Below are 24,829 nucleotides of genomic sequence, written 5' to 3'. Positions count from 1 at the left end.
AGAGTATGTTTCATTTTATAACTTATGCTTGTCCATCCAGTCTTCCTTCTGTCTGCTATATTTGCAGAGAAATGCTGGAGTATGGTCCACATGATGTTAGCAATGATTATTTCTTAGGAGTGGCATCAGAATGATTTCCTTGCTTCTTTGTTTCTTTCTATGTTGCTTGATTTTCTTGTAGTGGACATAAAAATAATAAAGCCATTATTCTAAAAATGAGCAAGAAGGGGGGAAAAAAAGGGAAGCAAACCATAGGAGACTCTTAACTATGGAGAACAAACCAAGGGTTGATGGAGGGGAGGTGAGTGGGGGATGGGCTAGATGGGGGATGGGTATTAAGGAGGGCACTTGTTGTGATGAGCACTGGGTGTTATATATATGTGATGAATCACTAAATTCTACTCTTGAAACCAATATTACACACTACATGTTAAGTAACTAGAATTTAAATAAAAATTGGGGGGGGGGGAAGCAAATAAATGTAAAAAAAGTAAACAAGACAGCACTGTGCCCTGGCTTTACAGGCAGCAGCGGGTCTCATCAAAGGCACGTTCCTTCTTCCCTCCACCTCCTACCTGGCCCCACCCCTGGAGGGGACGGGCACATGCCCCTGCTCACCATCGCGTTGGGCTTCTGCAACTAGTGACTAGTGAACTCCTGAACAGCTCTGAAGGGTGAATGCAAGGCCCTGGAAGTCCCAGAGGCTGTTTGTATATGCCTCACTGGGCATGTGTTTGTGATAAAAACAGAGTTCAGGAAGAAACTGGCTTGGGGCGGTTCCTGCAGTTTTTACTGTAATCCCAAGGAAGGACGCTCGGATGTATGGGGATGTATCTGGGCTCAGATTTCACTATATTTCTCTTAGTTTTGAGGGAAGTATGAATACCAGGGTTACTTATTCATCATCCAGTTTCTCAAGTTTGTTTTAGTAGTTCTTGTTGTATTTTTGAGTTAATAAATATCAGGACTTTATTAGGAAGCATTCCAGAAATAAAGCTTGTTATTCATGGCATGGTTTTTGGCACATGCCTTCCTGCCTATACGGAGGGAAACTGTTTACCTTTTTGAAGAATCAATAGAACCTCAGGTTCACAGTTCCTCCACCAAAAGAAGGAACCACTTCAGTTTAGTGCAAGGACAAACGACTGCCCTTAGCTGATGAAGGACACAGGGCTGAACTGTGCGGGCTTCAGTTTTGACTTGAGGAACAGAAATGTTTTTTCTGTGTCAAAGGTGCGATTAACATTCTTGGACAACTCTCAAAGTAAATTACGGAGGTAATCCAGCTGGTCTGTTACTTAAAAGTATACTTAAATCCCTTTCCTTTTTCTTCAGTGATTAGAATTTTCTGTGAAATGGGAATAATAATACCCACAGTGATTATTTCACTGAATTGTGATAAGAAACGGGTAAGATTATATAACATGATAAAAGGAGGGTGCCTGGGCCACTGCAAAGTAGAGGGCAAGCATAAAGCATCTTTAGTGCAGAACTTTAGAGCAAGCAGACACCTTTTACAAGTGGAGGTCACGTCGCCAGTCGTCGGAGGCAATGTGCTTGGAACCCAGCCCCTCTCCACTGGGCCACCCTGCCACATCCTTAGCCATTTTTAATGATACATCTCTTGAGAGCACCACTTTATTATTTTGAACCTTTTAGAAGGAAAAGCACAAAGTACAGCTCAAAGTAAATGTTTTCCTGCAGATGGGCCTGAATGAGTCAGAGAACTACTTCTTGTAAGTGATGCAACATGGGTTGCATGTGTGCACCTGGGGGCGTGTGACCTGACTGACCTCTCTGTGATTGCGCTTTCTCAACAGCCTTCTCATCCAGTTGGGGTTTGCAGAGGATTAAATGAGTTCATGCATTCAGGGGAATGTAGAATATGAGTAGGGCATGGCGCATAGTGTGCACTCCATGAATGCTTGCCATTACTCTTTATTATCATTGCCTTACACGCAGAAGCTTCACACTTGCCTACCAACGGGAAAAAAAGAAAAGAAAGAGAAAAGAGAAAGGCCACAGAAACAAATTAAGAAGCTACTGTCAGGACTATGGTGAACCATCTGGGACATATCGCTAAGGCATGTCTTGAAGCGGGGTGGAGGGGAGCAGAGTACCTGGAAAGGGGACTACAAATATTACAATTCCTAATACTCTTTATTTTCTCCCTGGAGAAAGGCTCACTTTCTTGGGGCCTGGCCCCTGGCTTATGACTGCTAATGGTACCACCGTGCCCATGGATGGTACTGATTGCACCGCATGTATGCATAACTTCAGCAGAGCCCCCTAGGCACTATGGAGGTGTTTGGGCCTCCCCAAAGGAGTAGGTGAGAAGAGGTACAGGGCTTTGTGGTTAAACAGGAGATAGTGATGAGGGGAGATCTGCCCTAGGAGAGCTCCCAGAAGCACAGGCTGAAAATGACAGGAATCCTGAAACTTCCGGTCTCTCTCCTTGCTCCACAGCAGGGCGTTTCAGCCCCACCGAGGTCTGGTTCACAGCTCCTCCGGACCCATTTCCCACCACACTCCTCCTGGGGCCCTTCAGTCTCATCCACTGCCCCCTGCTGCTGCCTTGGCCCAGCCTCGGCACCCACCCACCCCAATTCCCTGCCACTTCTCTGAAGTCTTCCTCACTGCTCCCCTCCCCCATGCTCCTTCCTCCCCTTCACCCCCAGCCTCTGCTTCTCCATGTTGCTTTCACATTTGTGCTTGAGCTACAGTTCACTGTTCAGCAGTCCTCACTGTCATGCAGGCCCTTCCTCGTTTGTGCCCTCGCCCCCCACCCCCACCCCGTGCTTGTGACAGTCCATGAGAGTTTGAAAACTAATCAAACCACGCCTGGAGGGAGTCTTTAACCCCAGGCAAGGGAATGAGAATGGAGATAAAATGTTAAGGTGCTACCGTTGTTGAGTTGGGAATCTTTGTTTTCCATTCAGTTTCAAGACACAGAAATAGCCACTTGTTCGGGGACTCTAAAGAGACATGCACACTGAATGTTGTCTGGTAATAAATTAGGAGGCTGAAACGACTCTCTTTTCTTGCTTAAAAATTAGCCTTCAGGATCTCCTGATTAACTTTCACAACCAACAAAACATGTGACCTAATCTGTATTATATCCAATCCTTTCCACATATTGTTAGGGTCTGCAAATTAGCTTAGCATGTCCACCGAGTTCTGTCAGCCCAGGCAAATATTAAATGCTCCAAGCAAGGATTTACCACACTGAACATTTAGGGTAATCCATCTTCCAGCTGCTTGACAAGGAAGCAGCTTCTATTGAGAATAAGTCTAAATTAACTAATGCTGAAACTACAGAAATTTTCAATCCATATCATGTCTCGAGTGATGCTTCCCTCCTCCAGCTATTCATTCAGACATTAATTCTAGGTCTCTCTGTTGCACTCAGGGTTGAACCTTGTGGTAAAATACTAGTGGTGTAGTAACTGCAGGAAGGCATCTATAATTTCCCCGTCAGAGTGGTTTTAATGCCCTCTTTCAGTGGGCATGATACATTAAAGAAAAGATAAATGGTTATAGGCCCCCAAAAATCTGCGGAGTCAACACATGTGCAAGAAATTACCTTTTTAACCTTTGATCATTTTAGCCAAGAAGCAAAATCTATTTTTATTGCTTATAAACAGTAGCACTACATTGACCACAAGGCAGTGATCGGCAGGAAAAGGAAGGCCCCGCAAAACCTGTATTCCCCAGTATAAATTGGGAAGTACCCTAAGAACCCCAGTTTAAAGGTGGGGAGTGGGTGGTTGGCTGGGGACAGAGCCTGAACGCAAAGAAAGCCACTGAGCAGCATGTGGTTGAGCTGCTGCCGAGAAAGCACCCCCCGCCCCGCCCCCGTGCTGGGCCCCAGAATGTGGTCTGGGAAGCAAGTCCTGCCCTTCCTGGATCCCTGAGAGCACAAGGGATCAAAGCCTAGGGATAAAGAAACCGTGGGTCCTTTCCACACCTCCTCAGTGCTGAAGAGTGGCCTGTATTTCCCAGCTGTAAATGAGGTCATCCTTGCTGACATCTGGATGAGAATAGCTCCCCTTGACTACAGGCTTTCTGCATGCCTGGCACTTTGCTAACTGCTTTATAGGGAGTATGTTCTTTAATCCTCCCAACGCCCCCTTGCAGTAGGTGCCGTAACTCACTTTATAGATGAGGAAATTGAAGTCGGAGAGAGGTTAAATCATTTGCCCAAGACTGACAGCCAGGTGGTGGTAGAACTGGGATTTGAACCCAGAGACTGTGCTTACCTTACCCACCACACTTTTAAATAGCATTTTGTCCCAATGAAAATTGATAGTGTAATGTCCAGAAAGTTAAAGGGGGGGGGGGGGAAGTTTCTGATTTACCAGGGAATCTGGAGAAATGCCCTTGATCCTGGTTTCCAGTCTATAAAAGAATGATGATGCTAGTCTTTATCCATGTACCCGACAAATGTATTTTCAGGATAATGAATTGGTTGGTCATCAGGGCTCTTAGAATCTTAGATGATTGAAGATGCTTAGTTAAGTAATGAGCAAATGAGTTTTCACAACCCTACTCAAGACTGAAGCCCTCACACTGAGGTCAGCTTTCTGCAACAACCAGTTTGGGGTTTTAAAAGCAAAATTCACGTGCATTCCATCTAAGTCAGGAACCAGAAGTTCTTTGTGGAATACTGTTAAGGCTTTTCTGCAGGGAATTCATCTGACATCTGAGAATTATCCCCTGTGAGGCAAGCAGGGTACCCCATTGGGGGAGGTAGGTACCCAGCCTTTGTCTTTGAGAACCAAACTTTGCTCTCTAGTTGGCTTTGGTGAAGAGGGAGTTTATTAAATTAGTTCTACCCCTTTATTCTCCATCTCCTCTGTCACTTACTCTGATTAAGACCTGCATCACTGGGAGTTGGGTTATTATAATAGACTCCAAATTGGTTTCCTTACAATGTTTTTGAGTGGGCGTAGGAAAGGATTCATTTGTATATCATGAGATAAAAAACTGTCGTCCTTTTCCTAGGCCAAAAGAAATGCCAAAACCCAAGAAGATAGTATTACAGTGTATTTTCCCAGGGGAGTTATAAATTCTGTGTTGTAAACTGCAGGGCAAATAGCATTTTTAAAGATTTCAAGGGAAATATAAGAAATAGATGGTTTTCAAATTATCATATATTCATAAGAAGAAGGTATTTTGGAAAAATGATCCAAGAAATCTCTTGCGAACATAAACACACAGAAATGCATACACTTGTCCTTTTTGACTTCGTGATCCCATTTCTGGAAATTTATCCTTAAGAAATTATCCAAAAACCAGAAATTAAGATGTCCATTGCATAGTTTTTTTTTTTAAAGTGAATTTAAAAATTCACTATGTGTTTATTCCATTACTTTTTTTAAAAATTTTTTATTGTTATGTTAATCCCCATACATTACATCATTAGTTTTAGATGTAGTGTTCCATGATTCATTGTTTGTGCATAACACCCAGTGCTCCATGCAGAACGTGCCCTCCTCAATACCCATCACCAGGCTAACCCATCCTCCCACCCCCTCCCCTCTAGAACCCTCAGTTTGTTTTTCAGAGTCCATCGTCTCTCATGGTTCGTCTCCCCCTCCGATTTCCCCCCCTTCATTCTTCCCCTCCTGCTATCTTCTTCTTCTTTTTTTTTTCTTAACATATATTGCATTATTTGTTTCAGAGGTACAGATCTGAGATTCAACAGTCTTGCACAATTCACAGCGCTTACCAGAGCACATACCTCCCCAGTGTCTATCACCCAGTCACCCCATCCCTCCAACCCCACCCCCCACTCCAGCAACCCTCAGTTTGTTTCCTGAAATTAAGAATTCCTCCTATCAGTGAGGTCATATGATACATGTCTTTCTCTGTTTGACATATTTCGCTCAGCATAACACCCTCCAGTTCCATCCACGTCGTTGCAAATGGCAAGATCTCATTCCTTTTGATGGCTGCATAATAGTCCATCGTATATATATACCACCTCTTCTTTATCCATTCATCTCTCGATGGACATCTTGGCTCTTTCCACAGTTTGGCTATTGTGGACATTGCTGCTATAAACATCAGGGTGCACGTACCCTTTCGGATCCCTACTTTTGTATCTTTGGGGTAAATACCCAGTAGTGCAATTGCTGGATCATATGGTAGCTCTATTTTCAACTTTTTGAGGAACCCCCATACTGTTTTCCAGAGTGGCTGCACCAGCTTGCATTCCCACCAACAGTGTAGGAGGGTTCCCCTTTCTCCACATCCCCGCCAACATCTGTCGTTTCCTGACTTGTTAATTTTAGCCATTCTGACTGATGTGAGGTGGTATCTCATTGAGGTTTTGATTTGGATTTCCCTGATGCCGAGCGATGTTGAGCACTTTTACATGTGTCTGTTGGCCATTTGGATGTCTTCTTTGGAAAAATGTCTGTTCATGTCTTCTGCCCATTTCTTGATTGGATTCTTTGTTCTTTGGGTGTTGAGTTTGATAAGTTCTTTATAGATTTTGGATACTAGCCCTTTATCTGATATGTCATTTGCAAATATCTTCTCCCATTCTGTTGGTTGTCTTTTGGTTTTGTTGACTGTTTCCTTTGCTTTGCAAAAGCTTTTTATCTTGATGAAGTCCCAATAGTTCATTTTTGCCCTTGCTTCCCTTGCCTTTGGCGATGTTTCTAGGAAGAAGTTGCTGCGGCTGAGGTCGAAGAGGTTGCTGCCTGTGTTCTCCTTTAGGATTTTGATGGACTGCTGTCTCACATTTAGGTCTTTCAACCATTTGGAGTCTATTTTTGTGTGTGGTGTAAGGAAATGGTCCAGTTTCATTCTTCTGCATGTGGCTATCCAATTTTCCCAACACCATTTGTTGAAGAGACTGTCTTTTTTTCCATTGGACATTCTTTCCTGCTTTGTCGAAGATTAGTTGACCACAGAGTTGAGGGTCCATTTCTGGGCTCTCTATTCTTTTCCATTGATCTATGTGTCTGTTTTTGTGCCAGTACCATACTGTCTTGATGATGACAGCTTTGTAATAGAGCTGGAAGTCCGGAATTGTGATGCCGCCAGCTTTGCTTTTCTTTTTCAACATTCCTCTGGCTATGCAGGGTCTTTTCTGGTTCCACACAAATTTTAGGATTATTTGTTCCATTTCTTTGAAAAAAGTGGATGGTATTTTGATGGGGATTGCATTGAATGTGTAGATTGCTCTAGGTAGCATTGACATCTTCACAATATTTGTTCTTCCAATCCATGAGCATGGAACGTTTTTCCATTTCTTTGTGTCTTCCTCAATTTCTTTCATGAGTATTTTATAGTTTTCTGAGTACAGATCCTTTGCCTCTTTGGTTAGATTTATTCCTAGGTATCTTATGGTTTTGGGTGCAATTGTAAATGGAATCGACTCCTTAATTTCTCTTTCTTCTGTCTTGTTGTTGGTGTATAGGAATGCCACTGACTTCTGTGCATTGATTTTATATCCTGCCACTTGACTGCATTCCTGTATGAGTTCTAGCAGTTTTGGGGTGGAGTCTTTTGGGTTTTCCACATAAAGTATCATATCATCTGCAAAGAGTGAGAGTTTGACTTCTTCTTTGCCAATTTGGATGCCTTTGATGTCTTTTTGTTGTCTGATTGCTGTGGCTAGGACTTCTAATACTATGTTGAATAGCAGTGGTGATAGTGGACATCCCTGCCGCGTTCCTGACTTTAGGGGGAAAGCTCTCAGTTTTTCCCCATTGAGAATGATATTTGCTGTAGGTTTTTCATAGATGGCTTTTATGATATTGAGGTATGTACCCTCTATCCCTATACTCTGAAGAGTTTTGATCAAGAAAGGATGCTGTACTTTGTGAAATGCTTTTTCTGCATCTATTGAGAGGATCATATGATTCTTGTTCTTTCTTTTGTTAATGTATTGTATCACGTTGATTGATTTGCGGATGTTGAACCAACCTTGCAGCCCAGGGATAAATCCCACTTGGTCGTGGTGAATAATCCTTTTAATGTACTGTTGGATCCTATTGGCTAGTATTTTGGTGAGAATTTTTGCATCCATGTTCATCAGGGATATTGGTCTGTAATTCTCCTTTTTGATGGGGTCTTTGACTGGTTTTGGGATCAAGGTAATAATGGTGGCCTCACAAAACGAGTTTGGAAGTTTTCCTTCCATTTCTATTTTTTGGAACAGTTTCAGAAGAATAGGTATTAATTCTTCTTGAAATGTTTGGTAGAATTCCCCTGGGAAGCCATCTGGCCCTGGGCTTTTGTTTGTTGGGAGATTTTTGATGACTGCTTCAATTTCCTTAGTGGTTATAGGTCTGTTCAGGTTTTCTATTTCTTCCTGGTTCAGTTTTGGTAGTTGATACATCTCTAGGAATGCATCCATTTCTTCCAGGTTATCGAATTTGCTGGCATAGAGTTGCTCATAATATGTTCTTATAATTGTTTGTATTTCTTTGGTGTTGGTTGTGATCTCTCCTCTTTCATTCATGATTTTGTTGAATGGGTCATTTCTCTTTTCTTTTTGATAAGTCTGGCCAGGGGGTTATCAATCTTGTTAATTCTTTCAAAGAACCAGCTCCTAGTTTTGTTGATCTGTTCTACTGTTCTTTTAGTTTCTATTTCATTGATTTCTGCTCTGATCTTTATTATTTCTCTTCTCCTGCTGGGTTTAGGCTTTATTTGCTGTTCTTTCTCCAGCTCCTTTAGGTGTAGGGTTAGGTGGTGTACTTGAGACCTTTCTTGTTTCTTGAGAAAGGCTTGTATTGCTATATACTTTCCTCTTAGGACTGCCTTTGCTGTATCCCAAAGATTTTGAATAGTTCTGTTTTCATTTTCATTGTTTTCCATGAATTTTTTTAATTCTTCTTTAATTTCCTGGTTGACCCATTCATTCTTTAGTACGATGCTCTTTAGCTTCCATGTATTTGAGTTCTTTCCAACTTTCCTCTTGTGATTGAGTTCCAGTTTCAAAGCATTGTGGTCTGAAAATAGGCAGGGAATGACCCCAATCTTCTGGTACCGGTTGAGACCTGATTTATGACCTAGAATGTGATCGATTCTGGAGAATGTTCCATGGGCACTAGAGAAGAATGTGTATTCCGTTGCTTTGGGATGGAATGTTCTGAATATGTCTGTGAAGTCCATTTGGCCCAGTGTGTCATTTAAAGTCTTTATTTCCTTGTTGATCTTTTGCTTAGACGATCTGTTCATTTCAGTGAGGGGGGTGTTAAAGTCCTCCACTATTATTGTATTGTTGTCGATGTGTTTCTTTGCTTTTGTTATTAATTGGCTTATATAATTGGCTGCTCCCATGTAAGGGCATAGATATTTACAATTGTTAGATCTTCTTGTTGGATAGACCCTTTAAGTAGGATATAGTGTCCTTCCTCATCTCTTATTACAGTCTTTGGTTTAAAATCTAATTTGTCTGATATAAGGATTGCCACCCCAGCTTTCTTTTGGTGTCCATTAGCATGGTAAATGGTTTTCCACTCCCTCACTTTCAATCTGGGGGTGTCTTTGGATCTAAAATGAGTCTCCTGCAGACAGCATATCAATGGGTCTTGTTTTTTAATCCAATCTGATAGCCTGTGTCTTTTGATTGGGGCATTTAGCCTATTAACATTCAGGGTCACTATTGAAAGATAGGAATTTAGTGCCATTGTATTGCCTGTAAGGTGACTGTTACTGTATATTGTCTGTGTTCCTTTCTGGTCTATGTTGCTTTTAGGCTCTCTCTTTGCTAGAGGACCCCCTTTCAAGATTTCTTGTAGGGCTGGTTTCGTGTTTGCAAATTTCTTTAGTTTTTGTTTGTCCTGGAAGCTTTTTATCTCTCCTTCTATTTTCAATGACAGCCTAGCTGGATATAGTATTCTTGGCTGCATATTTTTCTCATTTAGTGCTCTGAATATATCCTGCCACTCCTTTCTGGCCTGCCAGGTCTCTGTGGATAGGTCTGTTGCCAATCTAATGTTTCTACCATTGTAGGTTACATATCTCTTCTCCCGAGCTGCTTTCAGGATTTTCTCTTTGTCTCTGAGACTCGTAAGTTTTACTATTAGATGTCGGGGTGTTGACCTATTTTTATTGATTTTGAGAGGGGTTCTCTGTGCTTCCTGGATTTTGATGCCTGTTTCCTTTCCCAAATTAGGGAAGTTCTCTGCTATAATTTGCTCCATTATACCTTCTGCCCCTCTCTCTCTTTCTTCTTCTTCTGGGATCCCAATTATTCTAATGTTGTTTCGTCTTATGGTATCGCTTATCTCTCGAATTCTGCCCTCGTGATCCAGTAGTTGTTTATCTCTCTTTTTCTCAGCTTCTTTATTTTCCATCATTTGGTCTTCTGTATCACTGATTCTCTCTTCTGCCTCATTTATCCTAGCAGTTAGCACCCCCATATTTGATTGCACCTCATTAATAGCCTTTTTGATTTCGACTTGGTTAGATTTTAGTTCTTTTACTTCTCCAGAAAGGGTTTCTCTAATAACTTCCATGCTTTTTTCAAGCCCAGCTAGTATCTTTAAAGTGATGATTCTGAACTCTAGATCTGACATCGTACTAATGTCTGTATTGAGTAGGTCCCTGGCAGTCGGTACTACCTGTTGTTCTTTTTGTTGAGGTGATTTTTTCCGTCTTGTCATTTTGTCCAGAGGAGAATAGATTAATGAGAGAACAAAATGCTAACAGGGTAACAACGTTCCCAGAAAATATACTCTAAACAAGTCAGAACAGACCTGAAGTAGTGGGAAAAGAAAGGGAAAGAGAGAAAAAAGAAAAAGAAAGAAAAAGAAAAAGATAAAGATAAAAACAAACAAAAACAGAACAAAAAAAAACCAGAATATGATCAAATATGATCAGGCTGGTATATAGATCAGTGCCACACACTAGATTTTGGGTGTATTTTGGTCTGTTAGAAGAAAGTGCCTCCCAAAATTTTAAAGAAAGAAAAACTTACATATGTACAAAAATAAGGGTTGATATGATGAAAGGATGGGATATGACTGTAAAGATGGAAATTATAAAAAATTTTATAAAAGGAATTGATAAGAAGTTGTTTGAAAAAAGAAAGAAGAGGATTTAAAAAAAAAGAAGAAGAAAAAAGGGAGAGAATGTGATCAGGCAGGGGAGTAGAAAAAAACCATACACTAGAGATTTAGGGTATATTTTGATCTGTTAGAAGAAACTATCTCAAAATTTTAAAGAGAGAACAACTTATATATATATATATATATATATACTTACATATATATGCCAAAAATACGGGTAACTACTGTGAAGGGATAGAATATGACTCTAAAAATGAAAAATAAAAATGTTTTTTAAAAAAGGGATTGATAAGATGTTGGTTGAAAAAGGGAAAAAGAAAAATTCAAAAAAAAAAAAGTTAAAAAAAAATTAATTTTGAAAGACTAGAGAATCATGGTAAAAAAGCCATGGATTCTATGTGCAGTATTCCCCTAGCGCTGGAGTTCTGCCGTTCTCATTGATCGGTAAACTTGGTCTTGGCTGGCGGTTCTCGCTGATCTTCTGGGGGAGGGGCCTGTTGCCGTGGTTCCCAAATGTCTTTGCCGGAGGCGGAATTGCCCCGCCCTTGCCCGGTCCGGGCTAAGTAATCTGCTCGGGTTTGCTCTCGGGAGCTTTTGTTCCCTGCAAGCTTTCAGTACAGCTTTGGAGGCCGAGAGTGAAAATGGCGGCCTCCCAGTCTCCGCCCCGGAGGAGCCGAGAACTCGGGGTCCCGCTCCTCAGTGCGCCCCCAGAGAAAAGCAGTCAGTCACTCCCGTCTCCCCGGTCTCCGGCCGCACTCCGTGCTCACCCGGCCTGTGACCGCGCGTTTCTATCTCTGGCACCCGACCCCGTGTGGAGTCTCCAAACCCAGCAGATCGCTGCCGTGGGCTCCCATGCCGCTCCTCCCGGGGGAGGAAGGGGAGTCTCCCCAGATCTGCCGCTTGTTGGGTCCCTGCTGGAGGAGCAGTGGCCTGACTGTGCTGCGGATCGTGGTTTATGGCAACCCGGAGCTGAGAGCCCGCGCCTGGGCTCCGTCTCTCCAGCCGGCTTCCCCGCTCTGATACCTGGGAGCTCTGCCGCACTCAGGCACCCCCGGTCTTTCTGTGACCCCGAGGGTCCTGAGACCACACTGTCCCACAAGGGTTCCACCCCCCACTTAGCCACCGGAGCGACGTCCCACAGCGGAGCAGACTTCTAAAATTTCCGATTTTGTGCTTTGCGGCTCTATCACTTGCAGAAGCTGCCGACGGAGGCCCCTCCCCCGCCGTCTATCCTCCCGAATATCGCCTCGGATTCACTTCTCCGCACGTCCTACCTTCCAGAAAGTGGTCGCTTTTCTGTTCAGAGAGTTGTTGCTATTCTTTTCTTCGATCTCCTGTTGAGTTTGTAGGTGTTCAGAATGGTTTGATCCCTACCCAGCTGAATTCCTGAGACCAGACAAAATCCAGGTCTCCTACTCCTCCGCCATCTTGCTCCCTCTCTCCTAGTTGTTTTTTTTTAAAGATTTATTTATTTTAGAGAGTGTGTGCGAGTTGGGAGAGGGGTAGTGGGAGAGGGAGAGAATCTCAAGCAGACTACCCGCTGAGTGCAGAGCCCCTCACGGGGCTGGATCTCACGACCCTGAGATCATGACCTGAGCCAAAATCAAGAGTCAGACGCTTAACCAACTGAGCCACCCAGGCGCCCCTGCATAGTTGTTATAATAGCAAAATATTTGGAATAGTCTAGATATGCCCTAGCTACCCACACACCTGATAGAACATGTATTTATTAAAAATTAAAATTATAAAAGCCATGGAGGAACATGAAAATGCTTATTATATAAAGGAAAAAAGCCAGGTATGTAATGATACTGTGCCACTTAAATTGTATATTTTTTCATTTCTAAACTTTCCACTTGGTTTGCTTTTGACTCTTCCTCTTCACTTTTCATACCAAGCTGTTCATTCCTACTATTCTTTCCATTGTCTTAGCATCTTTTATTTTTTTAAGATTTTGTTTTTAATCTCTACACCTAACATGGGGCTGAAACTCACGACCCCAAGACCAAGAGTCACATGCTGTACCTACTAAGTCAGCCAGGTGCCCCCCATTGTCCCAGCATTTAAACATACTTTCTTAAATACCTTCAGACTGTTCTCAGGGTACAGATTCTCTTGTCTGTTGTGATGTTCTTTTCCTTGGGCCATCGGAAAAGTTTTCCTATGAGCATTACTTGTCTTCAAGGGTGGTTGTTTGTGGGACTCCACCATTCCCTGGCTTACAAGGAAGTGGTTTTGCTTTGCTCCTGCCCAGACTCTAGTATAATTTCAGTGGTCCCAGGCAGATCGTGTATTTCTGTACCAACCACTTTCCCGGGATGGTTGGTTGAGTCTGAATTTATGCTGGGAGTTCAGTTCCTTAGCAAGGGCCTGAATATTGTTTCTTACCCTAAGGGGTTAAGTCCCTGGCCCCCTACCTCTAAAGCCTTTACTGATTTCCTGCCCATCAAGAGCCTGTGAGTTCAGCTCTCATTAACTGCTAGGGTCTGCTTTGGTTCTAGCACCTAAACTTCCTTCTCTGCCCTCAAACTCTGCTGTGCGTTAAAAAAAAAAGTGGACACTTTACCCATCATTTCCATGTGTTTGTAGTGGGATGTCCCATCTACCATACTGACCAGAAATACTTGTTTATTTTTTCCATTTGCCGCTACTGTATGAAAACATATGTGTCTATAATCAGAGACTGGACGGGGACTTTCCAAATGAAATGATTTGTTATGGGTAGAGATGGTGTATAGTAACCATTTTTCTTTATTTTGCAAATAAGTCTGTATTGTCATTCTATTATCTCTGAAACAGTGTAAGAATCCTCATCTTTTTCATCATTGTCTTGTGTTTCAGAATGCCTACACTGCAACAGCCATTAACGGGACAGACTTTTGTACATCCGCACAAGACGCACTCAAACTCTTATCCAAGAATTCAAGTCAGTTTACATCTGTTAACTGCTTTGGAGACTTCGTAATTTTTCTAGGAAAGGTGAGATGTCTTCACTAAAATAATAAATAAAGGAACTTGGGATTCAAACATTAAGCCATACAGCAAGGCTTGGAAAGAGAACAAATGTTTCTTGAGTGCTTACTCTCTGGTGGATGCTGTGTTTCATTCTCTCATTTAATCCTTCATCCTGTGAGGCATCTTATTTTGCAGATGAGAAAACTAAGGTTTAATAACTTGTCCAGGATCCCCCAATAGATAAAGTCATGATTTGAATCCTAGCCCTTAACTCTTAGCTATGCTCAATTCTCTCTACCGTTCTGAGTCCCACTTTTTCATATCTAAAATGAAAATGCTACTAGCCTCATAAAATGGATGTATTTTCTGGGGTTTTCGTGATAAAATATAAGGGGATAGTATTGGAACCTAATACAAGGTCTGTATTATTTAAGGGCATTAAGTCCACAAATATAAAGACAGATTGTTAACGTCCCAAGTGGGGCCAGAGGTGCATTTCCGCTGTCATCTGAATAGTATTTTTCAAGGAATTGTATGTAGTCTTGTATGCAGTGCAGTGAATGAGCATCTTAGAGTTCCATGTCATGGTGTGAAGGACAAGCCCTGAACTTGTTGGGGTCCTTGACAACTCCAAACCTCAGTCTTCATATCTTAACTAAAGAGAACACGTGGCCTTTCTAGGTTGTAGGGAAGAGTAACTGAAATATTGATGAAAGTGGTATGATAGTCCCTAATGACCATGCTTTGAGCTGAGGGTTCTTTACACTACACGACATGGTATGTCCCTTTCCATGTGACTGTCACCCACTGGGCCTAATTCTGCACACCTGTTTGCCTGATCCCACTTCCACTTGATTGCCCGCCCTTCAGATTCTTGACCACAGACCTCCTGTCCTTCCTGCCACATCTTCACTATTCCAAGCTGGACATGCTGGCTGCTTCCAGCCATTCATCCTCAAGGACTTGAATGCTGAGACCTTCGGTGGTGTCCCAAAGTGAAAAAGATCTTGGTCTCTGGTTGTGACCTGGCCAAAGTCAAATAAGGACTCCTGGCTCATTTAGCATTTTGTGCCTCTGGCGTTTGGTAAAGGTCCCTGGTGCATTACTATGAGAGTTAACTGTCAGTAACAAGTTATAACATGTGTGGATTTCGCAGGTGGTATGTTAGTTGCACATTTTTGTAAGGCTCAGCTGGGCCCAAGATTTTTCATGCAACAGTAGCTCTAGAAGCACAAACTGATTATGCCTTTCAAAACAGACTAAATAATCTTTGTAGTTGTAGTTAAACGGATAATATTGTTTATGTTAGTTTGGTAAGATTGTGGGTGATATGTTGTCTAATAACTACTTCCAAAAAGTCTTTTAAGTCTTTATAAAAGGATTTTAGGCAATAATCCATTTCCCTGTATTTCTTGAATGAAGTAGCATTCAGACATTCATGTCCATCTTTGTGGCTATCCAAGGGCAATGGGGATTCCAGATGGACTCCATTTTATCTGTTAAAGAATTGGGTACATCATGGGTCTATAATTATGTTGCTGGAAATAATTACATATGGCAAGAGCCTGGATTAATCCTCTTATCTCCCCTGCCAGCATTGGAATGCCATTCCACTTTAATCCCTGTGGTAAAAACAATCACATATTAAACTACAGTATATCCACTCAATGGATTGTTGCACCATTATTTTAAAATGGCACTTACTAAAAAGTTTTTAAATGAAGATGCTTATGGGGGTATCAAATGAAGAAACTAAAACTTTTGAAGTATCATCATGTCTACAGATAAAATGTAAATACATCAACTCTCTTCCCCCTCCTCCAAATTAACTGGGCCTTCTTTTGGTATCACGGCTCTTCTTTTTTTATTAATTTCACTGTAACGACATTTTCTGACAAGCATTCTTTATAATAGGGCACACACAATCACTCACATACATATGCATGTATATGAAATTATTGCTTGTAACTGACAAAAATCATTTCTAAAATATTCTAACCAACCAATTTATAAAGATTTTCAACAAACTCTTGTTTGGACAGGTGTTGGTGGTGTGTTTCACTATTTTTGGAGGACTGATGGCATTTAACTACAACCGTGCACTCCAGGTGTGGGTGATCCCTCTGCTGCTGGTTGCTTTTTTTGCCTACTTAGTAGCCCATAGTTTTTTATCTGTGTTTGAAACTGTGCTGGATGCACTCTTCCTGTGTTTTGCTGTTGACCTGGAAACAAATGATGGATCGTCAGAAAAGCCCTACTTTATGGACCAAGAGTTTCTGGTAAGCCAAACATTTCACTTCCTGTTGCCATCTCAGTCCTCAAAATCTCCAAAGTGTAAGAGAGTCAGTCGCACATAAAGGGGGCTCATACCTCGCCTCATTTTCTCTTCCAGGGGGCTCTGTGGGCTTCTACCACACAGCCTGAATGTCCGGAGTGAGGTTTGGGTTCTGTTTCCTGAGGCTGAACCCACTTCCCTCATTGAGCCCTTCTCCCTGGAGAGAAGTGAAGCTGAACAATGAATACGGACCACATGACCTTGGGCAGGTGTTCCGGACACAGCAGTCCAAGTCCCTTTGGTGCTATAGGCTTGGTCTGGCCTTTCAGGTGGCCTGGAGGTTTAACAGTTGATCTTTCTCCAAAGCTTTCTTGCCTCCTCAAGCGTCATGTCCTCCCCTGCGGGCTTTAGGGGACACACGTGGCAACCGACAGATCTGCGGTTCTCAGGCCCCTTATTAACCGAGGCCCACCGCTGCAGGAGAAGCCACACCCTGTCAAGTCCCATTCGGCTTCTATCTGCGAAGAACAGGCAGCTGTTTCCAACACAGTTGTTGCTTATTTGTCTTATCAGGTGTAGACAGGGATATTTTAACAACTGAATGAAGTCTCTGTGCTATCTGGGTGAAGTGGTGTTTTAGTAATTTTCTTTCATTCTGTTGCCATAAAAGTTAAGTGTTAAAGCCCTTTTGCTTTTTTTTAAGATTTTAAGTAATCTCTACACCCAACGTGGGGCTCGAACCCACAGCCCCGAGATCAAGAGTTGCACACTTCACCGACTGAGCCAGCTGGCCCCAAAGCCCTTTGGCTTTGAAACAGCATTCAAAGCACTCCTCAGTTCAGCCAGGCACTGAAGTTTAACAAGCACTTCTCTGGTTTTAAAGTTAAATGTATTCTCAACCACCTCCATATAAAACCTAAAAATACAATAGCAAAACAAAACAAATAGCACTTTAGTTGTATGTACCCTAAGGAAATGGTTTCTGATGGTGGCAGGAAGCTAACTGGGGCTTCTTTCTCTGACTTGCACTTTGCCGATTAAAAATCCACTTGGAAATCTCCCCCCCTAAAATATTTTAATTCAACAGGGAAAACTTTAAGGATTACATTCCCCTGAATGATATGGTCAAGTAAGTGGTTGCCAAAAGTGCGGATACATAACACTGGTCTCCCGCATTTTTGTTTTTCAGAGTTTTGTAAAAAGGATCAACAGAGTAAACGCCGTGAGGGCACAGGGAGCTGAGCACTCATTAAGGAACGAGGAGGGCATGGAACTCCAGCCTGTGGTGTGATAGGTGCCCATTGGTTAGCTGTCCCTGGAAAGTTGCCTTCTTCTAAGAGTCATTCACAGAATAAATGGTAAGGCTGATGGACCCTATTCTTCGTTTTTTTGTCCTTATTGTTTGGCCATTAGAATACCAGAAAATACCATAAAAGTAGATCCTACTCCTAATTTATTAATATTTATTCACTTAGGATATGAATATAAAATACCCCCACCCAGTCCCCACCAATGTTCCTCAGCATGACTTTAAAATTATTCCAGGTTGGATTTAGGATGAATTGGAGGCATGTGCTTCTCAGTGGAATAAGCAAGGGTCAGATCATGGTCAAAGAACAGTTTGAATCTTGGCAATCACTGACTGTGTACAGTGGGCAGGTCCCTTCGGTTTGTTTGCTAAGCCTCGGTCCCAAGCAGAGAGTGTGTTGTCGTGTGGATTCAGTCAAGCAATGACAGAGTAACTTAGTACTGGGAAAAGAGGACGTTTTAAAATCTGCCTTCACCTATCTATCTATCTATCTGGAAGTCAGCCAGAAAATAATCAGCCTGTGGCTCGTGTGAATGTTCAAAAAAAATATTTATTTATAAAAAATACAATGGGATAAGTTTACGCTGAGAAATGCAGCAATAAATACAGTCGAAGAGCACAGAGCAACTCTACATCGATACATTGGCACAAACAGGAAGAGCGGACGCACCACCCGGACCTGAACGTCTGCGGGCCCATTTTGTAAGCGCTCCTTTAGAAACACGGCTCTGAAAAGATCTTGTCAGTTCAGGGAAGAGAATGAGTACACATATAATCACAAATGCACACGGATCAGGACTTTATTTAAAAATTAGCAAACAATACTGTAGAGACATTGATATGTAAATTTCTAAAATGCTGCATCTTAAATTTAGTTGGCGAAGACCACATGTAGCTATAAGCATGAGTTTAGTCCTCCTCGTAGAAACCAAGTACTAAACTGTTAAAAAAAAAAAAAAAAAGCTTCCTGTCTTTGAAAATCCCAGGTTATTATGGAGATTGTAAAAATGCATAGGTCTTGAATAAGAGAATTGGCTGTACAAGAGTACTCCCCTCCCACAGTATTCCTTTTTACTTCATATGCGAGTTATTGCTTCTGCTGTAGGATTGAACTGTTACAGCACTAAAAGGCAACTATTTAGGGAAGAGACAGAAAAAGGAAAAGGGAATGTATGTAAGGCAGTATTTCTTTTAGGTACAATAAGCATAATAGTGTTTTAGGAAGACAAGATAAAAATTACTCAAGGCTAGCTTGGTTCTCACTGAATAAAAACAATGGGCTAAATACTGAGCTCCTCTGTGTCAATCTAATAATCAATGCCTTGGTCGCCATATTGGTAATCTCTGGGATAGTCATCTTGGTACTCTCCATGGTATTCATCTGGGTATTCTGCCTGATAATCACTATCGCTAATTTCAGACCCATTTGTTCCTGTTCCTTGGCTTCCATTGTGAATGACCGGTTCTGTGGGAGCGGCACAGTATTTGGGATCATACACTTGCCGCCCAAGCCCGTACACACTCATTCCTTTCTGGGAAGCAACCTTGTTGGTTCCCATCTGGAGAGAAATTGTCGAGTTGTCCACCGGTTGTAATGTTAGCTTCTGATCATAGATGTCTCTTCTTGTACCTGGTGCTAACATTCCCGCCTGGTATCAGAACAGAGGAGAAAAGTGAAAACTGCGGCTCAGGTCTGTTCTTGGGAATATTCCATAAATTATGAAATTCACACTGAGTGGGAACACTCACGGAATACCTTCATTTCAGGGGTAAAGCGAGCTTACTGAATAATCCTGGTGCCGAATCTTTCTTAAGAAGCAGTATTCACCGGCTCTCAAGCTAGCTCAGCCCTTCCCTTCAAATCCTTGCTGTGCTATAAAACTGCTATGTGGCCTCAAAACCAGCTAACTTACTTTTAGTTTTCGGTTTCTCATACGCAAATGAAGAAAATACCACCCACTTTGGATTTAGGAGAGGATTAGATGTAAAGAGTGTAAAAACACAGCGTAGTGTGGGCAGCCTGGAAGGTTACAGGCGAGTACCTATTAGGACCACATACACTCTCCGAGCCACCGATTTCAGAAGCTCTTCACACATTGAACAGAAATTATGCCAACCAGTCCTTAAGGGCTTGAGTCTCCAAGAGCCAGCCACGAGTACCGTAACTCATACCTCATTTCTCCCTTTAGGCCAAGCAGACACTTCCAGATTTAACTGGTAAAAAAAAAAGTAGACTTGAATGGCAGCTATGAGAGACGGGGCAGGACATGTTCCAGAAAGGGCAAACGGTAAATCTCATCTTGAGGTCATTAGGAAAAAGCTTTTTCACACTTTCTCTCTACTCCTGTGGGGATGGGAGGCCTGCCTGCTCTCCGGTGATTAAGGGAACCTCCTTGTGAGGTGCTGCTGATCTATTTTTAACAAGGACATACTTGCATCTTGCGTGGTATTAGAATACGGGCCTCCTCACCAGGCTACAGTTCCACCTACTCCTAGTCACACATTTAACAGAGATGCTGGCTAAATCCTCCTTAGAACTCCAGATAATTGTACCTACCAAGTTAATTAAGGGAGCCTATAAAAATAAAAGTCCGAGGTATTCGAATGAGCAATTTACTTGGATTTGGAGCAAGAAATACACTTGCCGTAATAAACTTATCTTTTTTCTTCCGGTCAGGTAGAAAGGCCGGCTGTTCTAACTGCCAACAAAAGCCATGAGCCACACACCATACTTGTGTTGCTACAGAAAAGGTCCTCTGATTCTTTTGCTTTCTCAGCAAAACCTACTTTCCTGAAGGAATGTACTCTCTAAACATACCATACAAAAACACCCTCCTCTGAACTTAGTTAAATAAGAATGAGGTAAGTGCTAATTTAAATAGTCCTTCTGTACTCTTTGCTGCAAGTATAAAAAGACAGTCCTTACCTGGCTGGCTCCTTTGTTGGTGCCCATCTGCAGACTAATTGTGGTCTGGTCAAAAGGTTTGTCGGTTTGCATTTTGGGATCATAAAGATGCCTCCTGGTCCCATAGGCTGTCATACCTGCCTGGCTGGCGCATTTGTTGGTTCCCATCTTTTAAGTTAAAAATAAAATGAGCACTGATTATCAGAAGTCAACAACATCTATGACAAACAAAACTACCTCTAAAGAGGTGGAGGGGCATGATTGACAGGTCCCTTTTTGTGCCGAGCGAGGCTAGCGAGATACAGAATCTCCATGCTTTCACAAATTTCAAGGTGCTCACGTTAAAAAGAAAATTTTCAACAAGTTTTTACAGGGCAGAATTACAAGTAATTAATTTCCTCTGCTCCTCTCCTCCCTACTGTCTACAGCACAGTGAAGCAAACCAAGAGGTACCTGCTTCAGCCATTTAAAGGGACAAAAGCACTCTCGGGCTAGACACTATGCTTTTCTACTCCAGATGTTTGTAGAAAATGTGATAGCAAATGCCAGGTCTCTTCTCTGGCAGCTCAACAAGGGCTTATTTTTTTATTTTTTTATTTTTTTAAGATTTTTTTTTTATTTGTGAGAGAGAGAATGAGAGACAGAGAGCATGAGAGGGAGGAGGGTCAGAGGGAGAAGCAGACTCCCCGCTGAGCAGGGAGCCCGATGTGGGACTTGATCCCGGGACTCCGGGACCACGACCCGAGCCGAAGGCAGTTGCCCAACCAACTGAGCCACCCAGGCGCCCAACAAGGGCTTCTTTAAAGTTTCATCCAAATCACCAACATCTTCATGGGAAAAGAGCCACACAGAAAGAATGAGGAATGTGAAGTTCAGAGGAACAATAATTCTCTTCTCCACTGAGAATATGGCTTTAAGACCAACTGGTACACACAGTTCTACTGGCTGGGGACACATTTCTGTTGGTCTTTTTCCTTAAAAAGGGAGGAAAAAAAATCATTGCAAACCTACCACCCAGATATTAGCTGCAAACATTTGTGCGTATCCTTCTAGGTTTTTTATCTTCTGTATCTGTGTATGTATCAATGCATGTGCATCTTTAAAACTGTGATCCCAATGACCATAGTATTTTACTATCATTTTGACCTTACTCTAGAGTTCCTTTTGTTAAGTTATAATTTAACCAACTGACTAGTCTTTGGAATTTCAGGTTTCCAATTTCTTACCAGGTACAATTTTGTAATGTACAAAAATAAATTCACCTCACATAGATTCAGTCAACAGAGGGGCAGGTATCAGAGGTAGTAAAGTCCTTAGCATACTGGACATTTAGCAGTGGTGGTTTTGTGACACCCTCCAGGGGAACAAGGTGAAGGGGGGTTAAAAAAAAAAAAAATAACCAAAAAACCTGAACTAAGTATTTCTAATAGCACTTGGCTACCGTACCATGCAAATAAATAACTTTGGCACTAAGGTTTTGTAATTTGGTCAATAACATTTAGGAATTTATAAAGTACGTTTCCTTAAAAATAAAGACAATGTAATTGGGGGGGGAAGCATTTCCTAGAGAAACAATTGTAAAGTCCAGTGGCATGCTGGAGGTTTCTTCTAAAACCATCCTCAATGTCTCATGGGCTTTAAATGGACATAAATTACATAAACTACATATCCATCCCCAAAACCTACATTATGATGTATCTTACCCATTCCTTACTTATGAGAGACACACTTGGCATAGTGAGAATTAATGATACTGAAGAAGTAACTGATCAAGCAATAATACATTACTTACCTGCAAACCAATTACACTTTGGCCAGCTTTTAATTTTCCTTCATCAAAACGTCTTGTTTGTTTTTCAGCATACTTAACTCCAATGTCAATGGTTGTATGGAATCCTTTTGTTTTAGCCTAGAGAGAAATTTGCACACTAACTAAAAAGGCTAAAATGGAGATGCCAACGGTTTTTACAGAACAACAACAAAGAAATGATACTGTCCAGAGATAAAGGCTTCACTAGGTAATACTCAAACTAGGGGTGAAAAACCTACTTAAGGCCATTCAGTAATACATGTAGCTCTGAAACATAAGTATTCTAATTAAGCTCTCTTATGAGGCAGCTGATGTCAGCAGCCTTTCCACAGAGCTAATAATTATGAAGGAGACAGAGGCCCCTCCCTGCCTAGCCTGGTTTCCCATGGCAGATAAAAGACGCAATTCATCACCAACATGGTGGGACTTTTAAAATCAGCCATTAAAGACATACGTACCAGACCTGCCAGAGCCACCAGCGTAGTCTGAACCTGGGTCATGTTTCCATTCTCAAAAAGATCATTTGCTTCAAATATGTCATGTGGCTTCATGCCATAAGCCTGAATAGCTTTAATAAAGTTGCCAATATTCTCCAACTATAAAGGAAAAGAGTCATATAACTTTGGGAGCTAAATACGGACATTCACATTATCTAAGAATTCTAAGTCTTCACGACTAGTTAGTTGTAAGATGCCAGGCAGAAAGCTACTTGGCAAGGTTTCTTGGCCAGATACATACTAAGCACAGCTGTCTCTGGAAAAGGAAAGAGTGAAGAGTATTTCATAGTGGGTCACATAATGGTGTTTTTAATATTTTCATGCAGTCATGTTTTTTTCAGTTCTTTGAAGGCAAGATCATCCTTACAATGATTTTAAGAATCCTGTGATTCTGTCAGGGCTATCCAGGGCTAAGATTTTGTCAAACAGTACATGATTACTCACATTAATAATTTATGTTTTAATTTTAATTTAAACATAAATTTTGTGGTTACTAATTGCTGTTTTCCTTATTATCTCAAAACACATACTCAAAATATCCAATTTTACTTAATCACACCCATTCATGAACTAAGACTGCTTAATACGGTGTTCTACAGTCAACCATTAGCAGTTATGTTAAACTGCTTGATTTTTCCCCTCATTTATCCTTATGGTCTAGGTTGTATTTCTCCATATAAGCTGTGCTGAATCCTGAGAGTAGATAAACTAAACATAAGGAAACTCCTAAGCTAAGCATCTGATAATCACAGAACTAATTCTAAGTAATTATGGAAGGTAAAAAAATATAGCCATGTATACAAATTTCTGCTAAAATGTCTGTTTTATTTTTTTTATTTTTTATTTTTTTTAAGATTTTATTTATTTATTTATTTGAGAGAGAGAGTGAGAGAGAGAAAGAGCACAAGAGGGGGTAGGGTTAGAGGGAGAAGCAGACTCCCCGCCGAGCAGGGAGCCCGATGTGGGACTCGATCCCGGGACTCCAGGATCATGACCTGAGCCGAAGGCAGTCGCTTAACCAACTGAGCCACCCAGGCGCCCTAAAATGTCTGTTTTAAAACGAATCAAGTCTTTGCTGCATGCAGAATAACTGGAGGTTGCTGATTTGACTATTACCTGAGGCCAGTTTAACGAGGACTCATTAACCTTCTTCACTGAGCCTGGCTGTAGCTTGTTTATGAGCCTGAAAAGAAAAGTGTAGGTGACGTTTATTGTCCATAGAAAAACAAGGACTGGCATGTAAAGCTGGTTCCTTTTGCATCAGTAAAGGAAGCATTAAAATCATTTGCGAAATATCAAGGTTTGACACCCTGGATTGGGAAGGAGAACGACACAGAAGCCCGTGGAAAGAACCGGAAGAACAGAAATGGCCACAACTTACTCGCAGAGGATGATGCCATCTTTTAAGCCCAGCTGAAAGTTGGTGCCAATGCTCATGCCTGTCACCTCTTCTATCCAGTTTCGAAGATCTTCTTCTGCCTGATGATCATACTTGGAAGCGATCTGAAATACAAGTCAACCAAGTTTGGAAGAATTTTCACTAAAGCATCAAAAACTGCTGACTTCAACTTGCTCTTTTATTATCCATTAAGACCACAACTGTGACATGCTGTAAATTATACTCACTGGAGTTCATTGGCAAATCTAACCAACTATTACAGCTTGAGTAACTAATAAAAAATTTTTGGTTAAGGCGGTTGTTACACAAAATTTTAATAGTACATGGAGAGAACTGGGATAGAGGAGAAACTATGGATCAAGAGAAGACAGACTTCCATTCATGACACACAGGAAGTAACAAGAGTTAACAGCATGTTACAATATGGCACCAGCCATATTAAATTTTAAAAATTAAGTCATTAATTACCACATTCCCCCCCCGCCCAAAAAAAGAGGGCAGTAGAATTCTGACAAGTGCAACTATTTTTACACAGTATTTAACTGGCCAAGACGTTTCTATGCCTCTGTTTAGCCAAATGCACACTGTGCATGTACACACACACACACACACTCCTTACACTAATTATTGTCCTTGCAGCTCT

The 24,829-nt window shown here is 41.6% G+C and overlaps 2 protein-coding genes across 3 annotated transcripts in view; one reads left to right on the top strand and one right to left on the bottom strand.

Moving 5' to 3' along the window:
- Positions 1-17,643, top strand: part of SLC44A3 (solute carrier family 44 member 3) — a 98,744-nt gene extending 81,101 nt beyond the window's left edge. For both annotated transcript variants that reach the window (XM_036122686.2, XM_036122685.2), the window contains exons 13-15: positions 13,878-14,015; positions 16,034-16,270; positions 17,456-17,643. In XM_036122686.2, the coding sequence (XP_035978579.1) occupies positions 13,878-14,015; positions 16,034-16,270; positions 17,456-17,557 (477 nt within the window). In that variant the 3' untranslated portion in view covers positions 17,558-17,643. The remainder of the gene's footprint in view (positions 1-13,877; positions 14,016-16,033; positions 16,271-17,455) is intronic.
- A 464-nt stretch (positions 17,644-18,107) lies between these two features.
- CNN3 (calponin 3) overlaps positions 18,108-24,829 on the bottom strand; it is a 30,869-nt gene continuing 24,147 nt past the window's right edge. Inside the window, exons 2-7 of the mRNA XM_036122690.2 lie at positions 24,169-24,290; positions 23,904-23,970; positions 22,749-22,886; positions 22,273-22,389; positions 20,502-20,648; positions 18,108-19,224 (exon numbers count right to left, since the gene is read on the bottom strand). Of these exons, the coding sequence (XP_035978583.1) occupies positions 18,883-19,224; positions 20,502-20,648; positions 22,273-22,389; positions 22,749-22,886; positions 23,904-23,970; positions 24,169-24,290 (933 nt within the window). The 3' untranslated portion in view covers positions 18,108-18,882. The remainder of the gene's footprint in view (positions 19,225-20,501; positions 20,649-22,272; positions 22,390-22,748; positions 22,887-23,903; positions 23,971-24,168; positions 24,291-24,829) is intronic.

The sequence above is a fragment of the Halichoerus grypus genome, chromosome 5 (assembly GCF_964656455.1).
Source record: "Halichoerus grypus chromosome 5, mHalGry1.hap1.1, whole genome shotgun sequence".
Taxonomy (NCBI): Eukaryota; Metazoa; Chordata; class Mammalia; order Carnivora; family Phocidae; genus Halichoerus; species Halichoerus grypus.
Note: the sequence above shows the minus strand (reverse complement) of the source record. Positions and strands in the feature narration are given on the sequence as shown.